General features: G+C 42.4%; 2 protein-coding genes across 2 annotated transcripts; one reads left to right on the top strand and one right to left on the bottom strand.

Annotated features, from left to right (window-relative positions):
• Nucleotides 1-3,109: 3,109 nt before the first annotated feature.
• Nucleotides 3,110-7,887, bottom strand: tmem231 (transmembrane protein 231). The gene is made up of 7 exons (XM_079162592.1): nt 7,536-7,887; nt 7,202-7,368; nt 6,910-7,038; nt 6,677-6,820; nt 5,801-5,882; nt 5,481-5,586; nt 3,110-3,686 (listed from the first exon to the last, which is right to left on the bottom strand). The coding sequence occupies exons 1-7, from the start codon at nt 7,672-7,674 to the stop codon at nt 3,524-3,526; spliced, it is 930 nt and encodes a 309-aa protein (XP_079018718.1). The 5' UTR covers nt 7,675-7,887; the 3' UTR covers nt 3,110-3,523.
• Nucleotides 7,888-9,062: 1,175 nt separating this feature from the next.
• On the top strand, nt 9,063-24,288 carry gabarapl2 (GABA(A) receptor-associated protein like 2). Its single transcript, XM_079163073.1, has 4 exons — nt 9,063-9,207; nt 10,407-10,462; nt 16,875-17,047; nt 21,715-24,288. The coding sequence occupies exons 1-4, from the start codon at nt 9,174-9,176 to the stop codon at nt 21,827-21,829; spliced, it is 378 nt and encodes a 125-aa protein (XP_079019199.1). The 5' UTR covers nt 9,063-9,173; the 3' UTR covers nt 21,830-24,288.
• The last annotated feature ends 804 nt before the right edge of the window (nt 24,289-25,092 follow it).

The raw sequence follows: 25,092 nt of genomic DNA, 5'->3' as shown, positions 1-25,092 counted from the left end.
CACACACACACACAATCCATGCACATATACAAACAAAAATGTCCTTGAACAGTGAGTCATAAGGGAAAATGAAAACCATGACTCTTGCCATTTAAAGTGCTGCAGATTATCCTCCCACAAAGCACATCACATTATTTCATAAGCCATTATTAAATGGAAATAAAGCAGTAAAAAAACATCCTCTAAAGTTGTCATTCAAAGATTAGTCCGTTTTACATATTAGTAATTAAGAACAGAAGAGCATTATTTCAATAAAATTCCAAAGTCTGTTAATCGACTCTTCTTACTATTTCTGTTCCATAGTTGCGCAACAATTTTCATTATTAAATAGTCAAACTGTTTTCTTTGCTATTAATTACAAATGAATCTCTTCACTTAAAAAAATGAAATTAAAGTAGGAAGTGTGGTGGAAAATATTCCTATACCCGCTTTGCATGAACCTTTTACTGCTGAAATACATAATACCGAAACCCAGGATGTCTTAGTATTTATTCTCTGTGCAGAGAAGGTTCAATCATCACAACAGAATGCGTACAGTCTCAGTGAGGAAGAACCAAGAAAAAATACAGAATGAGCAAAGGTGGGGGCCGATGGCCAATGATAGACATTTCGGTCTCAGACTTTTGGTCTCAGACTGATAGGAACAACAATGAAAAACAAACGGTTAGCAACCACAACAAGCGGCCCAAAGGCCTTGGCACTGGAACTCTCATACAACACAGTTGTATCTTTGTGAACAATCTTTGTGAACAGGCAAGGGAGAATTCTTCTTTTGCACAACAGAGACACGGTGAAGTTCAACAAAGTTCAGAGCAAAATTACTTATGCATGAATATCAGTGGTGGGCCGTCAGGGCCAGTAAGGCCTTCTCTGCTGGCCTAGACAGAATCACAAAGTTATATCTATAATTTTTCATAAATACACTACATGTATTATAAAAATATTGCCATTAGCATATATTCTCATTGCACAGCTACTGTCTTCCTCAGTTGCTCTGCTTCCAGTGCAGCTTGTTTTAAGTAGAGCTTTTATCCAATCAGATTTCACCTCTGTGTCTCTAGGTAAGAAGAGAGGCCCCAGGCCTGCAGACTCACCAGTGAATCCAAGTGCAGTTTAAGTGAATGGGGACGATGTTGTTGATTGTCATCGTCTTCAACCAATCAGATTTGAGTTTGACATGTTGGGCGTATTCTTTGACGTGTCAGAGCTGCTAGCTGGCCTACAAGTACGTGATTGGTCAGTGGGCTAGCGTGACATGTTGGGCGGTGACAATCCCAATATCTGCTGCCTCTGTGGAGCGGACATTTTCAGCCCTCAAATGCATTAAAACGTATTCAAGAAATACAAGTGGGGAGGCTCGACTGTCTTCACTGGCGTGCGTCCATGAATCGAGAAGGACTTCTTACTGCCGGAGCGGAGGACCTATTGTTCTTCTAATTAGGGCACGAGCACCGACGTAGTCGGAGCGAAGGACCTATTGTTCTTCAAATGTTTATTATTCTTATTAGGGCCCGAACACCGATGTAGCCGGAGCGGAGGACCTATTGTTCTTCTAATTAGGGCCTGAGCAGGTGGACCTATTGTCATTATTATTATTATCGTGGGTATTTCATCAAGAAAAGGAGGTGCTTGGGATACAGGTAACATTTAGAAATTTAGCACACAAGGCAGTCGTGGTGAAAATTGCAGTCTGATTGGGGTGTCCAGTGTGACATATTGGCTCGATAGCGCCTCCTATTGAGTAGCCCCAATATTGGGTTTCAACTAGCTGTATGAAATTTGGTAGGTATGTGTAACGTGATGGCACGTACAAAAAAATCCTCTTTTGTAGTTATTCACTGAATGAAACAGGAAGTCGGACATTTTTTATTTAATGACGTTTGACGATTTCAAGGCTCCATACTCTAACGCAGTGATTTTCAACTGCTGTGCCACGGCACAATAGTGTGCCGTGAGAAAATGTCCAATTTCACCTAATGAGTAAAAAAAAAACGTAGTCCCAATTTTTTGTTTTGTCCCTCTCTGTGATTGAGTTTGACACCATGGCATATATGCTGTATTATGCTAAAATGTGTCATTTTGTAACGTTTTTGGTTGTTGGTGTGCCGCGGGATCTTTGTAATGTAAAAAGTGTGCCGCGGCTCAGAAAAGGTGAAAACACTGCTCTAATGAACTCCTCCTAGAGATTTGACCCGATTTACTTCAGATTTGGCCAGTATGCTCTTGAGACCGTGGCAGTGAAAAGTTACTCAAAGATCAAAAAGTTATCAAACTATGTATCCTGTTCGTGATGCCTATTGTGGTGGAAAATATTCCTATACCGCTTTGCATAAATCTTTTACTGCTGAAATACATAATACCAAAACCCAGGATGACCCAAGTATTTATTCTCTGTGCAGAGAAGATTCAATCATCACAACAGAATGCGTACAGTCTCAGTGAGGAAGAACCAAGAAAAAAGTGAACAAGCTTTCTTTATACAGAATGAGCAAAGGTGGGGCCGATGGCCAATGTTTCGGTCTCAGACTTTTGGTCTCAGACTGATAGGAACAACCATGAAAAACAAACGGCCAGCAACCACAACAAGCGGCCCAAAGGCCTTGGTGCTGGAACTCTCATACAACACAGTTAGTTATCTTTGTGAACAGGAAAGGGAGAACTCTTCTTTTGCACAACAGAGACACGGTGAAGTTCAATAAAGTTCAGAGCAAAATTACTTATGTAATAATACAATATACTGAGTAGAAATATACTGTATACTATGTTAAAAATTACCATTACAGAAGGCAGTATGACACAGGCAATAAAAGGTGTTTCGGGAAAGTGTGAGTGACTTCAACTAGCAGAGGTGGTATGAAAAGCCATAAATCTCCACCCAAAATATTATGCCGTTTCCTGCAGCAGAATGCAAGATTGGCCGTGGACAGACACAGAGGTGCACACTCATTCTCTCACGCAAGCACACACGCGAATGACTGATTCTCCCGGTGGAGATAAAGATGAAATTAAATAAAAGCATTGCAATACCAAACGTTAAAATGTACAAATCGTTTTTTTTATTATCCATCACCTAAAGCTTTCTACAACAGAAATAATTAAATGAGCTCATCCGCAAAAGAACTTCTTTAATTACTGTAACAAGTTGTCATAGACATACAAATAGTAAAAATATAGAAAATCTGTAAGTAATTTCTAGAAATGTCCATAGTTTCAAATAGAGGTAAAAGAAGGAATGCATTTTCATATAAATGAATTTGTGCATGTTTGTATAAAATACAGCCAAATCATGAAGGGAATACAGCAAGTTCTTGCTTGGAGGTTCATTGCTCATTACTGGTTAAGTGAAGAGGACAAACTAGAAAGCTAAATCTTAAAGTGAAAAAAGGAAGAATTTGGTGTGTAGGTGTTTTGTATTTGCAAAACTGACCTAATGGATATTAGCATAGCATCAGTGTTGGTGAGTCCCTGTGAGACATGTAGTCTGTTCTTGTATACCCAGAGGTCAAAGCACCGCACCACTGCATCACGACAGATGAGGTCTTCCCACTGGTACAGGTACGGTGGTTAGAACCTGGTTCTGGAAAACAAATCTCTGCACGCGTTCAAAGACCCAGAGGAAGACGAGGAGAACGCTGACGTATTGAATCCAGGCAAATTTGATAGTTTCCCAGAAGCCAGGCCGATAGGTGGCAGGAGATGGGTTAAGGCGTAAATAAAGAGGATAACTTCACAGCAACATCCTGAACATTTATGTAGCTTCAAACTAATATTTGCGAACAAATGCATCAGAGCTACTCCTTGCTTTGTTGACGTAGCTACGCCGGTCGCGCTTGCACTAAATAAGCAAGATGGATGGATCCTGCTCATTTAAGGAACAATTCAAAGACAATGAGGAGCAGCTTCAACTTAAACTAAATAAACAACTGCCATGCCGATCGTTTCAGCTTTGTTTGCCAAAGTATCTCGCAGTGCGGAGGTGAAAGGAATTCGTTTTTTTGGAGCTAACTTGAAAAATGACAATGACAATGGTTACTCACGATGCCTCACAGGGAGCAGGCTTCATTGGGAATTTTTCTACCAAAAGATGGATACATTATCTTGAAGGGATAAATAGTAGAGAGAAAAAAATTGCGATCTGGACATGTTTTTTATCATTAATAAACAAATGTCCGGCGCTAGGTGCTGTAAAATATTCAGATTACCCTCTCTCCAGCAATAAGTCCTGTAAGGACAAAGTTCATGTGCTGTTTTACATTGTGTACACCAGGGGTGGCCAACCAGTCAGAGACCAAGAGCCACATTTTTTACTGTGTTACCGCAAAGAGCCACATCATACACATGGGCACACATGAACATCACCCTATCCCTTCCTCACACACACACATACCTTTGCTCAGCCAGATTTATTGTAAATGTCACACACCAACATGATAATGACAGAAATGGACTCCTAAGACCACAGGCCAGTCATTTTCAACAATGAACATTGTGTGCACTGTGTCACACAGACAAACTCTCAGTTCAACCAAGTCCACAAACAAAAATATAATAATTTACAATAGTGTTTTTCTTTTACTATGCATGTTACTTAGTGGGACTTCTAGCATTCCTTGCCTTGAACAATCCTCTTCAAATCTGGCTTGTATTCCGTTGTTGCCACTCGAAGCAATTCTTTCACATGGGTGTCAGTCAGAACAGATCGATGCTTTGATTTCACGTGTTTCAGGGTAGAAAACACAGACTCGCAGACGTATGTTGACCCAAACATTGACAGTATCTTAACGCAGCCCGTTTGACATTGGGGTATTTTTTCATTGGCACACTTTTCCAGAACTCAATGGTCCCGTCCCTTAAAGCAGGTTTGAGTTGGTCCTCCTCACAAAGATCGATCATCTCTAACTCAGCCGCAGCCTCATCTGTGACTAGCGGGGCTTTCAAACAGTCCGTCTCGGCGTTAAATGGGTCGACGAGGAACGTAATCTGTGGCCGCACATGTGCGTTTGACGAAAATACCGTATTTAACTCAAGCGAAGCGAACACGCACATTAAAACATACACAAACACAAATACAAACATTGATATGAACGTAAGAGCCGCATGAAACCGGGCAAAGAGCCGCATGCGGCTCGGGAGCCGCGGGTTGGCCACCCCTGGTGTACACAAACACAGACAGACGGATGTTACCCTGACTATATAATATGCACTTGTACCATGAACCACGGTAGAGTGATGTAGATCTTCTTGTGAGGTCAGCCTCTTCACTGAAATACACAAATACTGTTGGAAATATTTTGTGCAGATGCAGACCACAGCTTGGGTATTGTATTTTCAACATTCAATTAAATGATAAATGAACTTGCATTTGTAAAGCACCTTTTTACTCTTCCGACCACTCAAATACATTTTTCCCAAAAACGGTATCTGTCATCTTCAGAAGCGATGTAAAAGAACAACACCTTCCTGCATTTATTAAAGGATATCTAATGACCTCCATAGGGTACCGGATCTCAGCGTTGAGCTGAAAGGGAGAGCCAGCAGCGCGCCCCACAGTCCAGACTGGCATGGGACAGGACAGTACTGTGGTCACTATGGTAGGAAAAAAAGAAAGGGACGAAGAGACAGAGAGAAAAGTGAGAGTTGTCATCATTACAATATCCACATGTTATGCAGTGGATGTAATAAGTAAGATTTAAGTCCACTCAAAGGTGGTGGTTTAGCTTAAGTTCCAGGTTTAGTCACACAGTATATACACAGCAGCAATAAAAGCAAGCAAGCAAAATAGGTTGCTTTGTCAACTTACAGTTTCTTTCCTGGTAGCTCTGAATTATGTTGTCAAGGTTGTACGCACTTGCAAAGTGGCTGGAGCCATCGATCACTGACACCTTGAGAAAAAAAAAGACACTTTAAAGTTGGGGTAGGCAATTCATTTTGGAAACACATTTTGTTATATTTGTTGAAATTTTCCTTACATCCTGACAGAAATCAATAAATCAAATTCTTTGACGAAAAAAAGAAATCTGGTATCTGCGGCTGTCATAACGCTGTAATAAGCCTATCCAATCATTCCATGCGGGCTGAATGAAATGATTGGACGGCCTACCGGCCTGTCTACCTGCACCCGCGTACCTGGCAGTGCACTGACCCGGAATCTTCAACAAAGCCAGGCAGACATATTGCTCAAGCTATAGCGAGTATTGTTTACGTTCATTATGATTATGTTTTATATTTCATGTAAATGAGACTCGAGGTAGATGGATAATATTAGCGATGACAGCGACGACAGCGAAGCGCTGCTCCGCCTCCACGCTCTCTGCTCTCTCTTGGACTCGTCCTCCACTTAGACTGTATCTAAGTAACTGATGTAGTCAACAAGAAGTTGGATAACTCATTGGTTCGTGGAGTGCCATTTTAAAGGTTTCAGTAAACATTTTGGCTGTAGCCATCTTGGTTTTTGGCAGTAGCCACCTTTTAAAAAACAGTTTCATAAGCACATTTGTGGGAAGACTATATTTGCACACTTCACTGTAGTCCAGTCTCTCCTCGCTTCACAAACATCGGCCTCCCATTTCAGCTCTCCCAATTCATAAATTTGCCTTTTTCATACATTTTTGTTGATTGCTTAAAAGGGAAAGGAGAAAACAAGAGAAGAAGAACAGGTGGATGGGTGAACTCTCACATTGTATATGTCGTACAGTCCCCGGTGAGGCAGCGGTGTCCTCTGCAGCAGCCTCAGGTCTCCGCTGACCGACAGCTTAGCTCCGGGAACGGAAGAGGAGTGTTGCACATAAGCCAGGCTCTGCATCACCACTGTGGACATCCGCTGGGGAGAACGCAAAGACATAATGAGCTTTACTTTAGTGGGAACTTCGACTGAGACTGGTCTGGATAACCCGGGTGTGGAATACATACAAAGAGCTTGTAGCTGAAGGTGAGCAGCAGTTGGACACTGTACACCTGTTCCTCCGGTTTTAGAGGTAGCTGCAGTTGAAAAATCAGGAGATCCGACTTCCCATCCTGGTTCTGGTCGTCTTCTCTCACCTGTAGAGTGTGTTCACCCACGCAGAAAAGAAAAAAACATACTGTTAAGTAGTTTGATAAGACAAATCACCTCTGAGTTATAAAAAACAGCGGTGTTTGACTTGATTATTATGCAAGTACACGGCCCATGGGACACGTGTGAGGGAACTGACTGTGTTCTCACAGAGACAGAAGGGATCCGGAGATTGGCCCCAAGCATGTTGTTAAGATGGGGGAAGGAGCTCCAGGCCACATAGTCTCCCCGAGTACTGGTTGCTGCCACCAGCAGAGTCTGGTACTGGAACCGCACAACCGGTTGTTCCTCATAGGTCTTTCTTTTTATCCAGAAACCTTAAATAGCATGGCAATCATTGTTAAACAGCGGGCAAGCACGTCTACTAACAAACGCGCATTTACACATCACAAAACGTGTTTAAAGTTTCTAAATAAGCAATAGCCACATAAGCAACGGTCATAATATTTTAGCTCGAGTTGGACATTACAGTAAGTTACTGTACCTTGGCTCCTGTAGGCAACGAGCAGAGGTGAGATGTAGGTGAGGCACAAAACCACAACCAGAAACAGGGTGGCTTTCGTGCAAACACTCGTTTTGTACCGAATCAAAGCCGGGTGAGAATAGACGTCATAGAAAGCCATAGATAACTGTATAAATAGCGTTCGTGGCCGCGAGTGTTATGTATCATCAAGTCAGCCGGCTAGTTAGCTAGCTGAGTCAAGCTAACGTTTAAGCTAGCATATATGGTACGTGAGTAAAACTAAGTGGATGCGACGGAGGATTAGCATGAGTAGACACAGATTAACCCTCGGTAAGTAAAAGAGAGCGTATTTTTGGCAAAACGTAGCGTATAAACATGCTATTTACGTTAGCCACCTGGCTAGTCTTGTGCCATACACCGCGCCATGTTTCAGCTTAGCCTAGCGTCGCACGGTTACCATGGATATACATTCGTGCTGCATTCAATCAATATCGGTACAATGGGACGAACAGAAATCCCTTTGTTATTCCGCTGTGGGAGTGTTCACGCGCAGTTATCCCAATCAAGTGGCCCTCTCGCACATAGTTTAAATAGCCTAAATGTGCTACTCTTATAGTGTTACCTATTTAGAGATACAAACTACATTTTTAAAAACCTTTTTGGGCTTTATTTTGCAAAATTAGTTATTTTACGTAAGTGACAGCAATGGTGGCTTTGAAGCCATTTTGCCAACAGTTGATTGACACTTCTGTAGTTATTCTCACTGAGTGGGAGCAGTGGCGTAGCACAACCCATCTGGGCCCTGTACATATGGAGCCTCAATGGGCCCCCTTCCCCTTTTAATACAGCCCATGTAACTCCTGTACATATTACTATATTTTGTCATAAAATACAATTTATTTACAATTCTGTCTGATATCAGGCAAATTCAGAGTATCAATATAAAATATCCCAGTCCCTCTGTGTGTGCTGTAATCAGAGATTTACCTTGCTTAAGATTTATATTAATGCAAAAATATATATAATTATTTAATACATTATGATACGGTATAACAGCTGATAACACGTCCAGCCCTATGGAGTCGTTGGTTCCAACTTGTTTGTTAGCACTGACAGCACTGTTGTTGTTGTTAGCACAGTTAGCTGCTCACCGTCGGCTCAGCCGTCCTCTGAAGTAAGGTACACATTAATGTGTCAATAACTATAATCCAGTACCATATAATAAACATTATTCTGAAATGGGCCATTCTGCATAATGAGTACTTTTATTTTTGGTACTTTAAGTATGTTTTGATGTCAATACTTGCCAGTGCTTTTTTGAATGCAGGATTTTTACTTAACAAAGTAACTAAGTATTCTGCACTATAGCATTAAGTAAAAGGTCTGAGTACTTCTTCCACCAGTGCCTGGCAATTGATGGATTGATAGTTTCCGGGAGAACTTGAAGGTAGCATCGTTATCACCACCCCTTCTGTCAGACTGTGACGTCACCTCACAGCTAGACGGACAGTTAGAAGCTTCGGGCAGAGAGACATTGTTGACGTTTTGTTTTGATCGCTTTGTCGGGATTTTTTGGACGTCACGCCGACATTATCCGCTGATTTAGAAGCCAGCCTTTTCCTCGCCACCATCACGCCTCAGTGCGGGGACCCAGCAAAGATGAAATGGATGTTTAAAGAGGACCATTCCCTCGGTAACGGGGTTTGGATTGTTATGAAACGAGAGATGCTCTTGTCATGTCATGCGCTCTCCCTTTCTGTTTTGCTCCCTCCGCGATTTTGCCATATCATTCCGCATAGGTGCAGAAACGCATGCGACCCGCAAACGACCGATCCATAGCGGCTAACGTTGCATGACTAGCAACAAATGCTAACATGTTCCGCCTGCAAGTGAAATGACCGCTGTTGAATCGGGTTCACGTTTAACGTTGCTGATCCATCATATTAGTCAGCCCCCCCCCCCCCCCCCCCCTTAAACCTATCTTATGTTTGCATGGGAAAGTTTCACTGCCATACATATTGGTAGGCAATGGCTTATTGTAGTGACGTTAGATAATTCAAAATGATACAACACAAAGAAGTCCTTTCTCTCAATAGTAACTTTTCGCATTGCTCCACACTGCCTCTGGGACATTATGCTGACATTATGCTGACAAAATACAGCAAACGTTTATTTGTTTCTTTTAAATAACAGCAATATATTTAATTGAAATGAGCAGGGACTGTGTACTAAGTGGGTGCCAAATTTAAGAGTATGATCTTAATATTTGTTTCAGAGCTTGTAACATGTCCCACTAACGTGAACATTGTAATGAGTCAGGGTGAATATTCATTTAACAGAATTCTGAATGGAGTTTGGTGAAGTTCCCCCACACTGGGCCAAGTTTGATTTGCAGCACCAAGAGCTCCTCAGCTCCTTTAAGCTTCCCCTGTTCACATCCTCTTCAGTTAACCTCCACCGTCCTTTTTTTTTTTAAAGCAACTCGAGACGATTCCAAAAGTAGGCCTCTTATCTGGGCTAATGAGAGCCTAAATGGATCCACCACATCTTATCGCCCATCACTTTTCTGGCCTCTGTTCAGTGTCTGCCTGCTGCATCTGGTCCTGCCCACAAAGAAGCACATCACTCTTTGATAGTGAGAAGTACCAACATGTTTAGTATCATTTAATAAAGACTGTTGCGATTAAGATCACTAAAATTAGAGAAGATAATCACATAGTCCGTCTGTCCAGGTGTCTGTCTTTATGCTGAGTTTGGTCCCACATATGGAGTACTGGCAGACTAGGCTTGGCTGTGGTTTGCATTAAAGGCACTAGAGGAGGAAGGCTCCCAGGAGGCCTCACTCATCCCTTTTAATCCTGACTTCCTGTTTGTTTCCCCTCTCTCCCTCAGAGCACCGATGTGTGGAGTCAGCCAAAATACGCAACAAATATCCTGACAGAGTACCGGTGAGTAAGAGGGGGGAGGTAGGATGGGGGTAAAGGGTAAAGATAGGGTCTTTCTCAAACCGGAACCTCCCCACTCTTGTTGTCACACTCTCAGCTGAATGAAGCACCCTTCTTAAAAGGTGGAGGGTGTAAACACAGCAGCGAGCTTTGGGAACGAACTTTCCTTCTCTCTGACAGCAACAGCAACCATGATTTCGCATCAAGCGGCAACTGTTACACACAGCGCTAATAATGAGCGACATAAGCAGTGGCGGCTGGTCAATAGAGGGCAGTAGGGCACCCACAGGAGGCGGGTCTGTGAAGCAGTTTAGCCAATTGCTGATTAATTATATGAATGAATGACATACAATTCAGCCAATCAGCGTCCTCAAATACATTCAGCATGGGGCAAAATTTGTATCACCCTTAAACTGCGCGTCCTTGTCAGGACTAGTCTCTACAGGCGAGCGCAAGCACTACTCCTCCAAGACCCTTTTGAGAGGAGAACTTTGGCGGAGAAACTGCAGGTGAAAGAGCTGATCCCAGATCAGCTTGACCTCACAATCAGACAGCAGACTAGCGGGAAAGGGAAGCAGAACATGCGAAGCTTTTCTAGTAGCTGGTACACCAGAAAGGTTTGGCTAACTGGATGCAGTCATGCTAATAACTTATTTAGCTTTTTAAAACAATGGGGACAGATCCAGCATGGACAGTACGGGAGTGAGGGATATGAAGCATTTGTCTGAGAATGTAAGGCCACATCCACACTACTCCATTTCCATTTGAAAACGCATATGTTTTGCTACGTTTACACTGAGCGTCCACACTACGCCGGCGTTTTCGAGCACAGAAAACGGAGGAGTTTGAAAACCCTCCCGAAGACGGATACGTTTGAAAACGCCGGGGTTGCATATTCTTGTGGACGGTCAAAAACGGATACATTTGGAAACAATGACGCCCACACCCGTGTTCGCTACTTGATTGGTTCTTAGCAGTCATGACGTGTCCTTCTCTGATTCGTCACACACCTATCACGTGACCGTTTCCCGGAAATCATAAACAACAGCCTTGGTTACCGATCGACTACCAGGTTAATTTAACATGGACAACTGATTACAGGCGATGCTGACCTTGTTGTCTTTACTAGCAGCTGTTCTTCAGTTAAAGTCTGCATTATTAAGGAGGAAACAGCTTTTAATGGAGCGATTAGTGAGCGGCGTGTCCAGCGGCGTTATCAGACCTACGGAGCGGCCGTCTGAAGTCACGGTTAGCGGCTTTAGGGAGGGTGATGGACACACAACGGAGGACTTTCCTTTTCTTAATAATGCTTATTTTGCTGTGCACAAGTATTGTGAAGTCCGAAGATAAAATGTAAAAGGAGCCAAAGCAGTAATTGCTCTCCAGTGTGACAGATAAGCCACCAGCAGAGCTACGAGTGAGAACAGACAAAAAGGAAACCGAGAGGGAACGAGTGAGAGACGCGTGTTGACCACATTTATGGACCCATAATCTAGTAAACCTTTACGTGTAAGTGTTGATTTTATGTGTGAGAGAGAGAGAGAGAGAGAGAGAGAGCAAGACCCGCAGCGCTGTAACGTTAAGTCTGAAAAATAATATATTTTCACGGACTGTGTCTGTTTGAGTTCATAGAGGAAGATTTTAGAGAAGATCTTAAGTATCAAACACGACCTTTCATTATTAAAGACTATGTCGTATTTTTTTTTAACGAAGCAACCAATCTACTTTCTGTTTACATCGGCACCCACACGCATGCACAGTGTATGTGAATAGTCACGTGATATTCATTTTCAGGAGTTTTAGTGTGAATGGAGATGCTGAAACGACGTGTGGACGGAGATCGTTTTCGTTTTAAGATGGAGTTTTAAAAGAGGTTGTGAAGAGGTGGATACACGCTTCTCTATACAAGTTCAGTGAATCACAATCAATCTACATCGTACTGTCTATTGTAGGTTAAAGTGTCTGTAATGACGATAGAATATTTTTATGATTCAAACTGCTTATTGCCTAAAATTCATTTTTGAGTGACAAGATGTGACCGACTGCTCCTGAACGTGATTTTGGACACAACAGCTTCAGTTCATCCTTCTGAGCCACAGCCATGTGGAGATCAACCGAGGAGTCGAGGTAATTTACGCTTATCATCCGAAATTCAAAGTCTCCATTATTGTTTTGTCTTCATGATCATTGAACTGCTAACATCTCGGATAATGTTTCACTTGGTCTGTTTCATTGCATTAGGTTGCTAATATTAGTAGAGCTAGCTCTGTAACGTTAGCTAGCTCGAGCTCAAGTAGCCTTAGAAAGGTTAGCTAGCTAACAGCATAGCAAGTTAAGTTAACATAAATAAAGTTAATCACCAATTACAGTGTTAAGATGTAACGTTAGTAACCTAACTTGTGTTTACTTGTGCTATTATTGAACCGACTGTAGGACCGCAAACGGTACGATAATGTTATGTACGTGTGTTCAAGACGATGAACAGTTGAGGTAACGCTAACAGTAACGTTACGTGTTCTCCCAGGAGCAACATTAACACCAGATCAAACTCATTTTATTGTTGAACTTAGTCCATTGTGGCCCATTGTCTTAGCTTAATTTCTTCACCTAACATAATCAGCTCATCACATGTAAAGACTTGCACTGATATGTTAACATATGTGAGGCACATGCAAACCCACAGCTGCACACCCAAAGTTTCTTTTAAGTGTTTATCCTGGATGTCATTGAGCTTTCCAGAAGTTCAGAACATTGTGTTTCTAAAGTTTTTATTTTGTTTGTTTTACAGTCACTCGTCAGAGATTGAGGATACCAGCCAGACGCTGCAGTCAAGTCCTCTTTTAAGGTGTTGTCTCTCTTTATTGTTTTCATTCATGTGTGAGTTCATGCAGTTTAAATTAACTATAAATGTGTATACGACTTGTTAACAAGCTAGACTGTGATGCAGTTCTATTACACTGTTGTTAATGCTATTTTAATTCAGTGTCTGAGGGAATGACACCGAGATCGAAAAGTGGCCGATGGTATGACACTGTGGTTCAGCGATATGTACCTATCCCTGGAGTGGTATGCTGTTCAGCAGTAGGTACATATCCTTAGAGTGGTATGCGGAGTGTGACTTGTTTTCTTCTAAACATGCAGTACATTGTGAGTTTTGTGATGTAATACAAATGTTTCTTTATTGTTTGTCTTGAAAACATGTATTAAACTGCAACAATTATGTATTGAATGATTATTGTTATTCTTTTATTTTAGGATAGGAATTAAATGCAAAAGTATTGGGTTGTATTACCCTTTGTAAATAAACGGTAACATTCTGGTATGTACCTTAAAATCACTGTAAAACCCAGTTATCCTACTATCACATACCGTAATCCAGTATACCGTAAAAGTAAATTACATTTGGTTCACCGTAAAAAAACTGTGAATTACTGGCGTCCCTGCTGCCAGTAAGTTACCCTTATTTTATGGTGAAATTGTTTAGAGTGTATATATATATATATATATATATATATATATATATATATATATATATATACGTATGTGTGTTTTATATTATACTGAATATTATTATATGATATATGTTATTATATTATACTGAATTGCCTGAGTGTGACAAAAATAAGATGTCCTGACGTGTTTGTCAGATGTTATTTACTGCTTTGTTTTGTGTTGGAATAAATGTAAAATATTTAACTGCAAAGTAGTAATGTGTATTTGATACCTTAATGTTTTTGCATTAAATCATACTGGGATGTTTGCTGAAATTGATTGGATGTGGTACAGCCCTACCTAGAAAATGTTCCACCAGCCGCCACTGGACATAAATAACAGTGAGGGAACAGTGGAGTCATTACATTCACTCCACATAAAATAGGTCTTTAAGCCTATAAAGAAGAATCAAAATCTGGTCTATTGCCAAGTGAGTTTTAACATACAAGTTTGCTTTGAAGTTTTGGTGCATTAACAGGAAACATACATATAGACAAAAAAAAAGACAGTTAATATATTAAATAATAGGCCTATTATTAAAAAAATGTGTACAATGTATCTGTTTGAAATGAAAGAGCTTGGCAAAGGTATATTCTAGTGGATGTGCAAAGATTCACAGGGTTTAAGAATAAAAATAAATATATACAGAGAACCTAAAGCAAAAAAAATAAATAAACGTACTCCCATGCTACTACCTTTGTGGCATTTCCTTTTTTGGTAAACCTCTCCTCGTTTTTAACTCTTGTTTATGAGCTTCTCGTTTTTTAACAATCAAATGAACTACCGTTTTCTAGACAAGACATTTCATCCATAGTACAATGTAACCTTTAACTTGTTGACGTCTGTATGACAGTATTAAATGTCTACCTTAGTTAGAGCAGTTTACATTTGTTCAGGTAGTTGCGCGGAACAATCCTTCGCAGCATCTTCCATGACGAACGCAACACGCTTTTGCACTTCCACTTCCTGCTATTTAGTTTGGGATGGCACTCAATCTGGCGGACCCACCACACGAATGTCCAAACTGCGTGAAATCGGGTAGGGAGAGGTTTGACAAAGGCCCCATAGAGCGATCAACAGAGTCAAGAGATAAGGAGCGAGTGCAGAAGAGAACGAGTGCGTGGTAATAATAGTCCGGTAAGGCAGATTAGGAGAGTAGCTCAGAGAAGCAGAGTTCCAACTGTGACCCAGATGAAGAATCCCAGTTTTTATTCAATCAAATCAGAGTGGCTCCATTACTCACAAAGTTCCTTAAAACTTAAAACCATCTATGGAACAACTCTGATGACACCTTATTGTACACTGCAGAGTAACCTATACGGAAACCTTCAGGATGTTCTCACAATCAAATGCCTTTATTCGGAATTCGCCAGTCATCACCACTAGTTTGAAAGAGAAACTGACTAAGTGACATATGAAAAGAAAACACACCATGACATGTTCACTGGCCTCCATGCTTATTTCTACTGTTTACTAAACACACTTTCCGGTTTGTGAAGTTCGAACCTGACACACCAGGAAAAACCATGCTGCCACGATGGTAGGAAGGGAATATAGCATAACGAGTGACACCTCCGATCAGAGTGCATACAGAGGGACTGAGGAAACACACACACTCTGGGCCTTTTGTGTGGATTATAAAGCCTGTTAAACTCAATCCCCTTGAGTAATTCCTGCGTTCTGCATCTGCTTAATTAATGGGAAGACAGCTCACTGCATTGTTAGACCTCACAAAAGAGACAAGGCTCAACACTGGGGGGCATTGTAAACTAGAGCAAAGTAGTACTGCAAAGACATTTACATTCATTTCAAGACCAGTGGTTCCCAACCTGGGGTCCAGGCAAGGATTTGTCCGCTCTCAGGACTGGTACCAAGTAGCCAGATGATAATATTCTGTAAACAAGACACACAAATGACACAGGGCAATTTCACGTCTGTTCATCTCGCCTGCTCCACAGAATGAGGAAACGGCATCGCGCCATTATGGTCATAACTCTACTGTTGTAAAGCCTGCCCGAAGCAAAGCAAAAAGCACCCTGCTGGCCACAGGGTGGAATGCACACTCCATACACAATGAAATCACGTCAGTCCTTTATAAAATTATTATATTTCTAGCATATACAATGCTCACTGCAAACCATATTGGCTGTACATAACACAAAACACACCAATTTACATGTGAAAGCACATTGGTGGGCGTCACACATGCAACTATTTAAAAAAGTATAATCTTTTGTCCTCACTCAAAAATAGTCATCCACATTCTGTTTAAACCCTGTATTACTGCACAGTGTCAGATACAGATCAGGCTACACTAATATTATTAGTATTATACTATTTGTAGAATTGGATTCCAGTGGCACCTGGGTAGGATTGTATTGTATTGTGCTTTTCTTAGAAACAAGTTGCAACAACACTTTAAAGCTGCAAAGTCAATATTATTATATAAGCAATGGATCAGATGACCATGTGTAATGTAAAGGGGGTCGCTTGTCATGATAAACCCACAGGGAATATATCGCTGTTTCTCTCAATTAATAATTAACGTTTTTTAGCTGGTTTTAAGGCCCACAGCCTGAATGCTTTCAGCCAGTCCCATCACTCATCAACGGCCGCATATTGGGGCCATTGTAGTTAAAAAATAAATATATTTACGGAGCAGAGGGAGGGGGTTACATTCTGAGAAAAACTTATAATCAAGTCATAAAATGTATGAGAAAAAAACTTGGTTAATCCGACAAATTTACGAGAAAAAATAGTGGCGTGGAAGTAAGGTTTTGCTCGTCAGGCTTATCACCGTCGATTACTAGTGACATATGTTACTGACATTTTTAGATAGCAACTAACATTCATAAAACTGTGAAATTGCATATTAGAGCGTGCCAAATCACACCTGATTTTTCTGTTAATGTATGTGCTCCAGGTGATAGTGGAGAAGGTCTCCGGCTCTCAGATAGTGGACATTGATAAGAGGAAGTACCTGGTGCCCTCTGACATCACAGTGGCCCAGTTCATGTGGATCATCAGGAAACGCATCCAACTACCTTCGGAGAAAGCCATCTTCCTCTTTGTCGACAAAACTGTCCCCCAATCCAGGTGAGAACAACCCTTCATTCGGCCGTCGTAATAGTGGAAGAAGCTTTCGTAAAAATTGTAAACATGAATTTATGGTCTCAATCTCTAGTTTCAAGTCTTGATGTTCATTTAGTAAATAATGGTCCCATTAAGAGTCAACTAGACCAGAAAGCAGGGTATGCTTTAGGGGTGTGGCTACCACGGCGTTGTCCGGTCTGTTTATTTTCGTCTTGGAACTTTAACAGTGTGTTTTCACTTCATAAAAGTTTTGATCTCCTAAAAATGTTATTCCGTTGTACTTAGCTTCACCCAAAAATGGCGACGGACAAAATTTGGAATTTGAGGCTTCCAAACCGCAGTCCACAAATCAACGCGTTACATCACGTTGACTTTGTTCACTTCATTCACTTCTTACATACAGTCTATGATTAGAACATCAGGGAGAGGCAGATCAATAATGACCTCATCGGCTGTCCACATCTCCTAGCAACAATGGCACTTAGATGTCAGTCAATCACTGCCATGAGAAACGCCGATACAGAGGTCGGAAGCATAACTCCACAGATGTGTCCAAAAAATATGCAAAATACCCTAAGTCTTTCTTTTTCTCACAAAAAGTTCAGATAGACTTGAAGCAGTTTTCTCTAGAGGGCCACAGAGTGTTTATATCATATTGATGCTGCTATACATTTTCATTAGAGCCTATAGACCAGGGGTCACTAATAGGCAGACCGCGGCACTAATAGGTCCACCCCGGCAGAGCACCATGGCCTCAGATTTGGAGGTGCTAACTCTCATCCCCGCCGCTTCACACTCGGCTGCAAACCGCCCCAGTGAATGCTGGAGGTCACGAGCCGAGGAGGCCAACAGGACCACATCATCTGCAAACAGAAAAGAGGTGATCCCGAGACCCCCGAACCTGACGTTCTCCACCCCCTGGCTGCGCATAGAAATCCTGTCCATGAAAGTCACGAACAGGACCGGTGACAAAGGGCAGCCCTGGCGGAGGCTCTGACTTATTGCCAAGAATGCGGACACAGCTCCTACTGCAGTCGTACAGAGACCGGATCGCCCGTTGTAACGGGTCCGGCACCCCATACTCCCGCAGCACCCCCCACAAGAACCCCCGAGGGACCCGGTCGAAAGCCTTCTCCAAGTCCACAAAACACATGTGGACTGGTTGGGCAAACTCCCAGAACCCTTCCAGTAGTCTTGCGAGGGTAAAGAGCTGGTCCACTGTTCCACGGCCGGGACGGAATCCGTACTGCTCTTCTTGAATTCGAGGTTCGACAAACGGTCGGAGCCTCCTTTCCAGCACCCTGGCATAAGCTTTCCCCGGGAGGCTGAGTAGTGTGATACCCCAATAATTCGAGCACACCGGTCTGCCAGTCCAAGGGCACTGATCCCGACCCCCATGCGACACTGAAGAGGCGTGTCAGCCAAGACAGCCCAACAGTGTCCAGCGCCTTCAGCATCTCAGGGCGGATCTCATCCACCCCCAGCGCCTTGCCACCAAGGAGCTTTTTGACTACCTTAGCGACCTCTGCCAGGGATATGGGTGAGCCCCCCAGGTCTTCAGGCGCTGCCTCCTCTGCAGAGGACATGTTGGTCGGGTTTAGGAGTTCCTCAAAGTGCTCTTTCCTCCGCCCGACGATGTCCCGCGTCCGGGTCAACAGTCCCCCCCCCCTGCTGAGAACAGCCTGGGGTAGGCCCTGCTTTCCCTTCCTGAGCCGTCGGATGGTTTGCCAGAACCTCCTTGAGGCCAACCGAAAGTCCTTCTCCATGGCCTCCCCGAACTCCTCCCATGCCCGAGTTTTAGCACCCGCGACCACCGCAGCTGCAGTCCTTCTGGCCTGCCGGTACCTCTCCGCTGCTTCAGGAGACCCCCAGGCCAAACAGGCCCTGAAGGCCTCCTTCTTCAGCTTGACGGCTTCCCTCACCTCCGGTGTCCACCACCGGGTTCTCGGGTTGCCGCCACGACAGGCACCGATGACCTTCCGGCCACAGCTCCTAGCGGCCGCGTCCACAATAGAGGCTTTGAACATGGTCCATTCGGATTCCATGTTCCCAACCTCCCTCGGAATGTGTGAGAAGTTCTTCCGGAGGTGGGAGTTAAAGACCTCCCGGACATTGTCCTCCGCCAGACGTTCCCAGTTCACCCTTACTATACGTTTGAGCTTGCCGGGTCTTTCCAACCGGTTCCCCTGCCATCTGATCCAACTCACCACCAGATGGTGATCAGTTGACAGCTCTGCTCCTCTCTTCACCCGAGTGTCCAAGATATACGGCCGCAGATCAGATGATATGATTACAAAGTCGATCATTGATCTCCGGCCTAAGGTGTTCTGGTACCAGGTACACTTATGAGCCACCTTATGTTCGAACATGGTGTTCGTTATGGCCAAACCATGGCTAGCACAGAAGTCCAATAACGGGACACCACTCGGGTTCAGATCAGGCAAGCCGTTCCTCCCAATCACCCCCCGCCAGCTTTCTCCGTCATTGCCCACGTGAGCGTTGAAGTCCCCCAGGAGAACTATGGAGTCGGCAGGCGGCGCCCTTTCCAGGACCCCTCCCACCGACTCCAAGAAGGCCGGATACTCTGGACTGCTGTTTGGTGCATAAGCACAAACCACAGTCAGAGCCTTGCTCCCTGCAACCCGTAGGCGCATGGACCCTCTCGTTCTCTAGGGAGAAATCCAACACAGCGGCGCTCAGCCGGGGGGCTCGTGAGTATCCCCACTCTCGCCCGGCGCCTCTCACCTTGGGCAACTCCGGAAAAGGACAAAGTCCAACCCTTCTCCAGGAGCTTGGTTCCAGAGCCAGTACTGTGTGTGGAGGTGAGTCCAACTATATCTAGCTGGTATCGCTCCACCTCCTGCACCAGCTCCGGCTCCGGTACTCACAGCTCTTAAAGTGTAACTGATAATCTCTCTTGTAGCGCAGCACTACACTACCACGCTAAGGTCGCAGCTGGGCGTGGTCACCAGCATCCTTTCAACCGACAGAAGCCGGTTCCTTCTCTCCCAGATGTGTGGAGGCTTTAATAAGTATTGAGTTTTAATCTTTAAAACACATTTTTTGTTTCTATTTATGCTCAGCATTTTTGCTGCGATAGCCAGTCAATCTGTTTGCATTAATTCATTCCTTTTCTGAATAGTAGTTTTTATTGGTAATGGCAGAGTCCACTGTTACCGCACTGGATCCAGATTGCCTACCTACGCCATAGTCTGTATTTAAGAAGTGGACGTAATCATCGTGGCGTCAGTCATTGGTTTGTGGACTGATGTTTTGAAGCCTTGAGTTCTGTGATTTTGCCGTCGCCATCTTGGATTTCGGCCCTCGCAATGTTGTTTGTTTCGCAACCAATCAACGGAAGTGACCATATTTTGACTGCGGAGGAGTGAGACCGTGGTAGAGACCTGTCAATCAGTCAAACCCGCCCAAAAGCATACTCCACTTTATGGTCTGTTTGACTCTAAATAGACAATCATTTACTAAATGAACATCATGCTGTATTGAAAAAGACTTGAAACTAGAGATTTTACTGAGGTAATAAATCAAGAGAGAAGTAGTCATTTTCTCATAGACTTCTATACAACCAGAGGAGTCGCCCCCTGATGGACATTAGAGAGAATGCAGGTTTAAGGTACTTTTCAGGGCTGGAGGTTTTTGTCTGGTACTCCAGCAGTATTTGGCAAAGTGGTTTTGGAGGGAGGCCTGAAGGGAGGGGTGTCGTTTTTTCAATTGAAGTCTTTCAAATTCTAGCCAACTCTTGCAACTCTTAACATCTTTAACAAGTGAAGATCTGCTGTTCCTGTCACATCTCACTCAGCATGTGGTATCACTACATGGTGGTAGTATATTGAAATTAAATATTTGTACTGTGATAATTTTTGATGGCTAGAATAAAGATGTTAAAGAGTGCAGGTGCATGCTGGGTTGTAAATCTGAATCAGAATCAGAACCATTCATTGCCAAGGTACAGTATGTTGCACATACAAGGAATTTGACATGACGGGTGGTGCGTAACATTAAACAATCAACAACAATTAACAGTACAAAAAGTAGAAACATATTAAAATTTACAGTAAAATATAAAATAAAGTGAAATATAAAATAAAGTGCTCAAATGAACAGATAACAGGACTATAAACAAGTGAGATGTACAGTAAGAGTAATGTAAAAGTGTAGTGTATTCAAGAATGAATGGGCAAAGCAAGTTTGATGACCAGTCCTTATAATACTATAATTTAATTTACTTTTCTGCAAATTGCCACTAAGCTGAATGAGCTATTAGCAGTTCCTGTTTGCAGTGATTGCCGCCCAATAGCAAATGTGTTAGCAAAAAGTTGCCTGTTTACACTTGTGTGTAAGTATTTGATATTATTAACGTCTGAAATTCAAAAGAGTCATTTTAGATGGACGACTGCATTTTTTTCGGCCTATAGTTGTTGTGTCTATAGCCTTTAAAAAAAAATGTGGAAATCATTTTTTCAAAATGTTTGTGCTTCTGCTTTTTGCATGCGTTTTGTCCTTTTGGGAATGCTCTAGGTTTTTGGAAAACACTTCAAATTTCTGTCGATCAGCACAAAACAACCACTATTGGAGGCGTTGATCTTCACAGACCCATACATATATACATATATAATTTATTCTGCTTAACTGCTGTTTGTGCTGTGTTGCAGTCTGACTATGGGCCAACTCTATGACAAGGAGAAGGACGAGGACGGCTTCCTGTATGTGGCCTACAGCGGAGAGAACACCTTTGGTTACAAGGCCTTTTATACAACACAGGGTTAACGCCACACACACACACACACACACACACACACACACACACACAGTAGGGCCGGACATACACTTGAGCACCATCTTTCAAACCTTGGCCATTTGTACACAACTAAGGCACCCACACAGTTATTTATGGTAAATTTTTTATACTAAAAAACACGCATTCATGGTGGAAATGAACTCCACCGATACACCACCACAAACTGGTAACAAACTTGCTTGAAATGCTTGACTGTAATGGCTGGTCTTTTGTCACGATCGCTGTTCGAAAGGTCAGTTGTGGGGAGAAATGTCGTCAACACTGCCGTTAAAGTAAGAGTAACAACGCACATTATTGGCACATCATTCATTTTCATATTGATATCAGTATTACACTTTTAAAGAAAACTTATTTAGGCTCTGACACACACACACACACACACACACACACACACACACACACACACACACACACACACACACACACACACACACACACCAATCATGCTACACTTTCCGTCAGTCCAGCTTTGTCGTCGCGGATATTTGTGTGCAGCCGAAGTGAGAAAGAATAATCGTGCGACCAGATTCATTAACCGCATTATGGATGTATTTGTATGGCTCGTCGTATCATGTATTAAAACGTCAGTATTTAACGTTAATGCCACAGGAACACTCAGCGGTACGATACGCTGAGAGAACGACTCTACGCATGTGAGAGGAAGGAAGAAGGCGGCTCACGCTGTTGCTGCTGGTGAGGAGGCAGCCAGTGTAAAGTGTGTCCGGCACCACTCCTAGGATGTTCTCTGAGTGCTTCCCAGCCCGGCCGTTATCAATTTGCACATGTTGTTGGCTGGATAGATGTCAGCGTCGCCACCGGGGTTCGTACTCGTGATGCCAACAGCGAGCCATGAACCTGCTAAAAGAAAGTTAACACTTTACTTGAAGTTAAATTAAATTGTGATATTTCGTCGTCATCGCACAGGAATTACTTAAAAGAAATGTTTTTAAGTTTATAATGTCTTCCCCTTATATTATAAATCTGTAACATTTGTTTTTAGGAGGTTTACTACACTACCCAGTGTGCCTTTCGACAACCTCACACATTTTGACCTGTCAAACGCAGGTGTAACTAATAATAATAGTAATGGCTGCATTCCACTGAGGCGCTTAGTTCTCCTTCAATCAGTGGCACGGATTCAGACACCTAAATGCTAATTCAATTCAAAGTCAGACTCATTTGTATATCTGCTGATGTGATATTGTTTAAATTCTACTAAGAAAAGTGAAAATATTGCAGTGCATAATTAGGGATGCATTGACATCTCTGACTATTCAATTAAATTCTATGTTAATTTACTAAAACATTATATCATGGAATTTTAGTTCCTGTTGAAGTTTTTACCAATTTGTTGTTGCATTAAAAAGGTCCACACTTAAATTGTAATTTCTAGGACTGTGCTGCCCACCGGCTGCTAACGGCTAACGTTAACTAGCTCGCTTAATCTGTCGTTCAAAATGTAGCATCAGGGAAAAAATAGAGTGCACGAGAGTGTTTAGGTGTGTCGTGCTAGTTCGCACATGTGCAGTAGCACAGATCGGTTAGCTAGTGATAATAATGTGATCACGTGATATCCGATCGGTGCATAGACTTGCTTACTCGCTGATACCTGATCCAGCAACAACTCTAGTTAGAAGTCTAACAAGCTACAAGCAAGAAGTTTGTGCTTTCTGGAGTTTTTTTTTAAAGGCATTCTGGAAAATGTAAGAAATCCCATCTCGAAGCAGGCCGTACAACAACTCAGTATGTAGCAGTGGAGTCACTAACGGCCTTCAACTGCTGCTTCACATTAGTCCAGCTTTGTACAACTGATCTGAGTACAGGGTTGGTTTGTCTGTAGAAGGACAACCGCTGGCTGATACACTGTGAGCCATCGGCACACAAGCATAACATCAATATGACGTGTTTTATGTTTTCATTTTCTTCCTGGAAAGCCCCGACACTGCACACTATCTCTCTTATGTTGTACTGATTAAACCACACAATGCTCTAAGCGGAAATGTTGGTTAATAAAACTGCTGAATGTGTATCGTTAGCGTGCAGAGTGCTTGTTAATGATTAAATATGTTTAACAAACCCTGTTAAGCCATAGTTAAAATATACAGCAGCGGCATTCACGTTTCAGATACTTCAAGTAAAGTGTTGCTCAGATCACTAAAAGAATGAGAACCTTTAAGATGACGCTGGCATTCTGGCTGCATTTCCACCCTTTACTTGACCCCATGGTATTTTCACATTTGTGCACCACAAAGCCGATTCAGGCTTTTAAACATGATATGTAGATGTGTAATATATTGATGGAATGCTATGATATTCAGTATTGTTTTATTTGGTCAGTGTTGTATGTTTAATATATCTTAAAGGCATAAAGGAGTTTTAGATATCTGAAAAAGGTAAGGGAGCTGGAAGACCCGACCAATAAAAACGAATGTGAAACTAATTGAACGGTGTTTGTCTAATTAATGAGGGATATGATTAATACGTCTCTACACTTTCACTTCATATTTCTTCAAAATGTAAGCTACCCTGAGATCCTTGGTAGCAGAGTGTTTACATATGACTGCAAAGTCGCGGGTTTGATTCCGACCGTGGGACCTTTGTTGCACATCATACCTACAGGTAAATAAAGACAAACAACTTCTATCCTTAAACACACCAAGGCGTGCGTCTTTTATTTCAGCACAGCGGACACTAAACACCAACCTTTGGGAAGACTTTATTGCGGTTACAAGTTCTACATTAACGCTTTGAAGACACCAGGCCCAACTCTTACTGTGTCAGTTGAAAAGACAATTGCTTGAACTACAGGTTGTGGTTGACTGCCCTGGTAGGGACCCACAAGCTAATGTCAAGTGGGGTTTTATATGATGGGTTGCGTTAGCTAGTCGCCCCAAATGACATATAATTAGGTATGTGAATGTAAATACCCAGACTTTAAGATGATTCTTCAAAAATATTTTAGATTTACAGGAAGAGAACAATGGGATTTTGACAAAACATTAAGCATGCAACAACAGACATGAACAATTAACAAAGGAACACAAGATTAGAAGGAGGAAAATATATTTTTCATTTCACTCGCTTTTTAAGTTATAAACATTACACGTCACATTTATGCACATTTTAGATATTTTCTGACGATTACTTTCTAACAAAAAGAATGCTGTGGAAGTACAAAAGCAGTATTGCTTCAATTATGGCCATCTGCCATATATGTATATATATATATATA

This window comes from Pholis gunnellus, assembly GCF_910591455.1.
Source record: "Pholis gunnellus genome assembly, chromosome: 7".
NCBI lineage: Eukaryota > Metazoa > Chordata > Actinopteri > Perciformes > Pholidae > Pholis > Pholis gunnellus.
The sequence above is the reverse complement of the archived record's forward strand: the minus strand, read 5'-3'. Positions and strand labels throughout refer to the sequence as shown.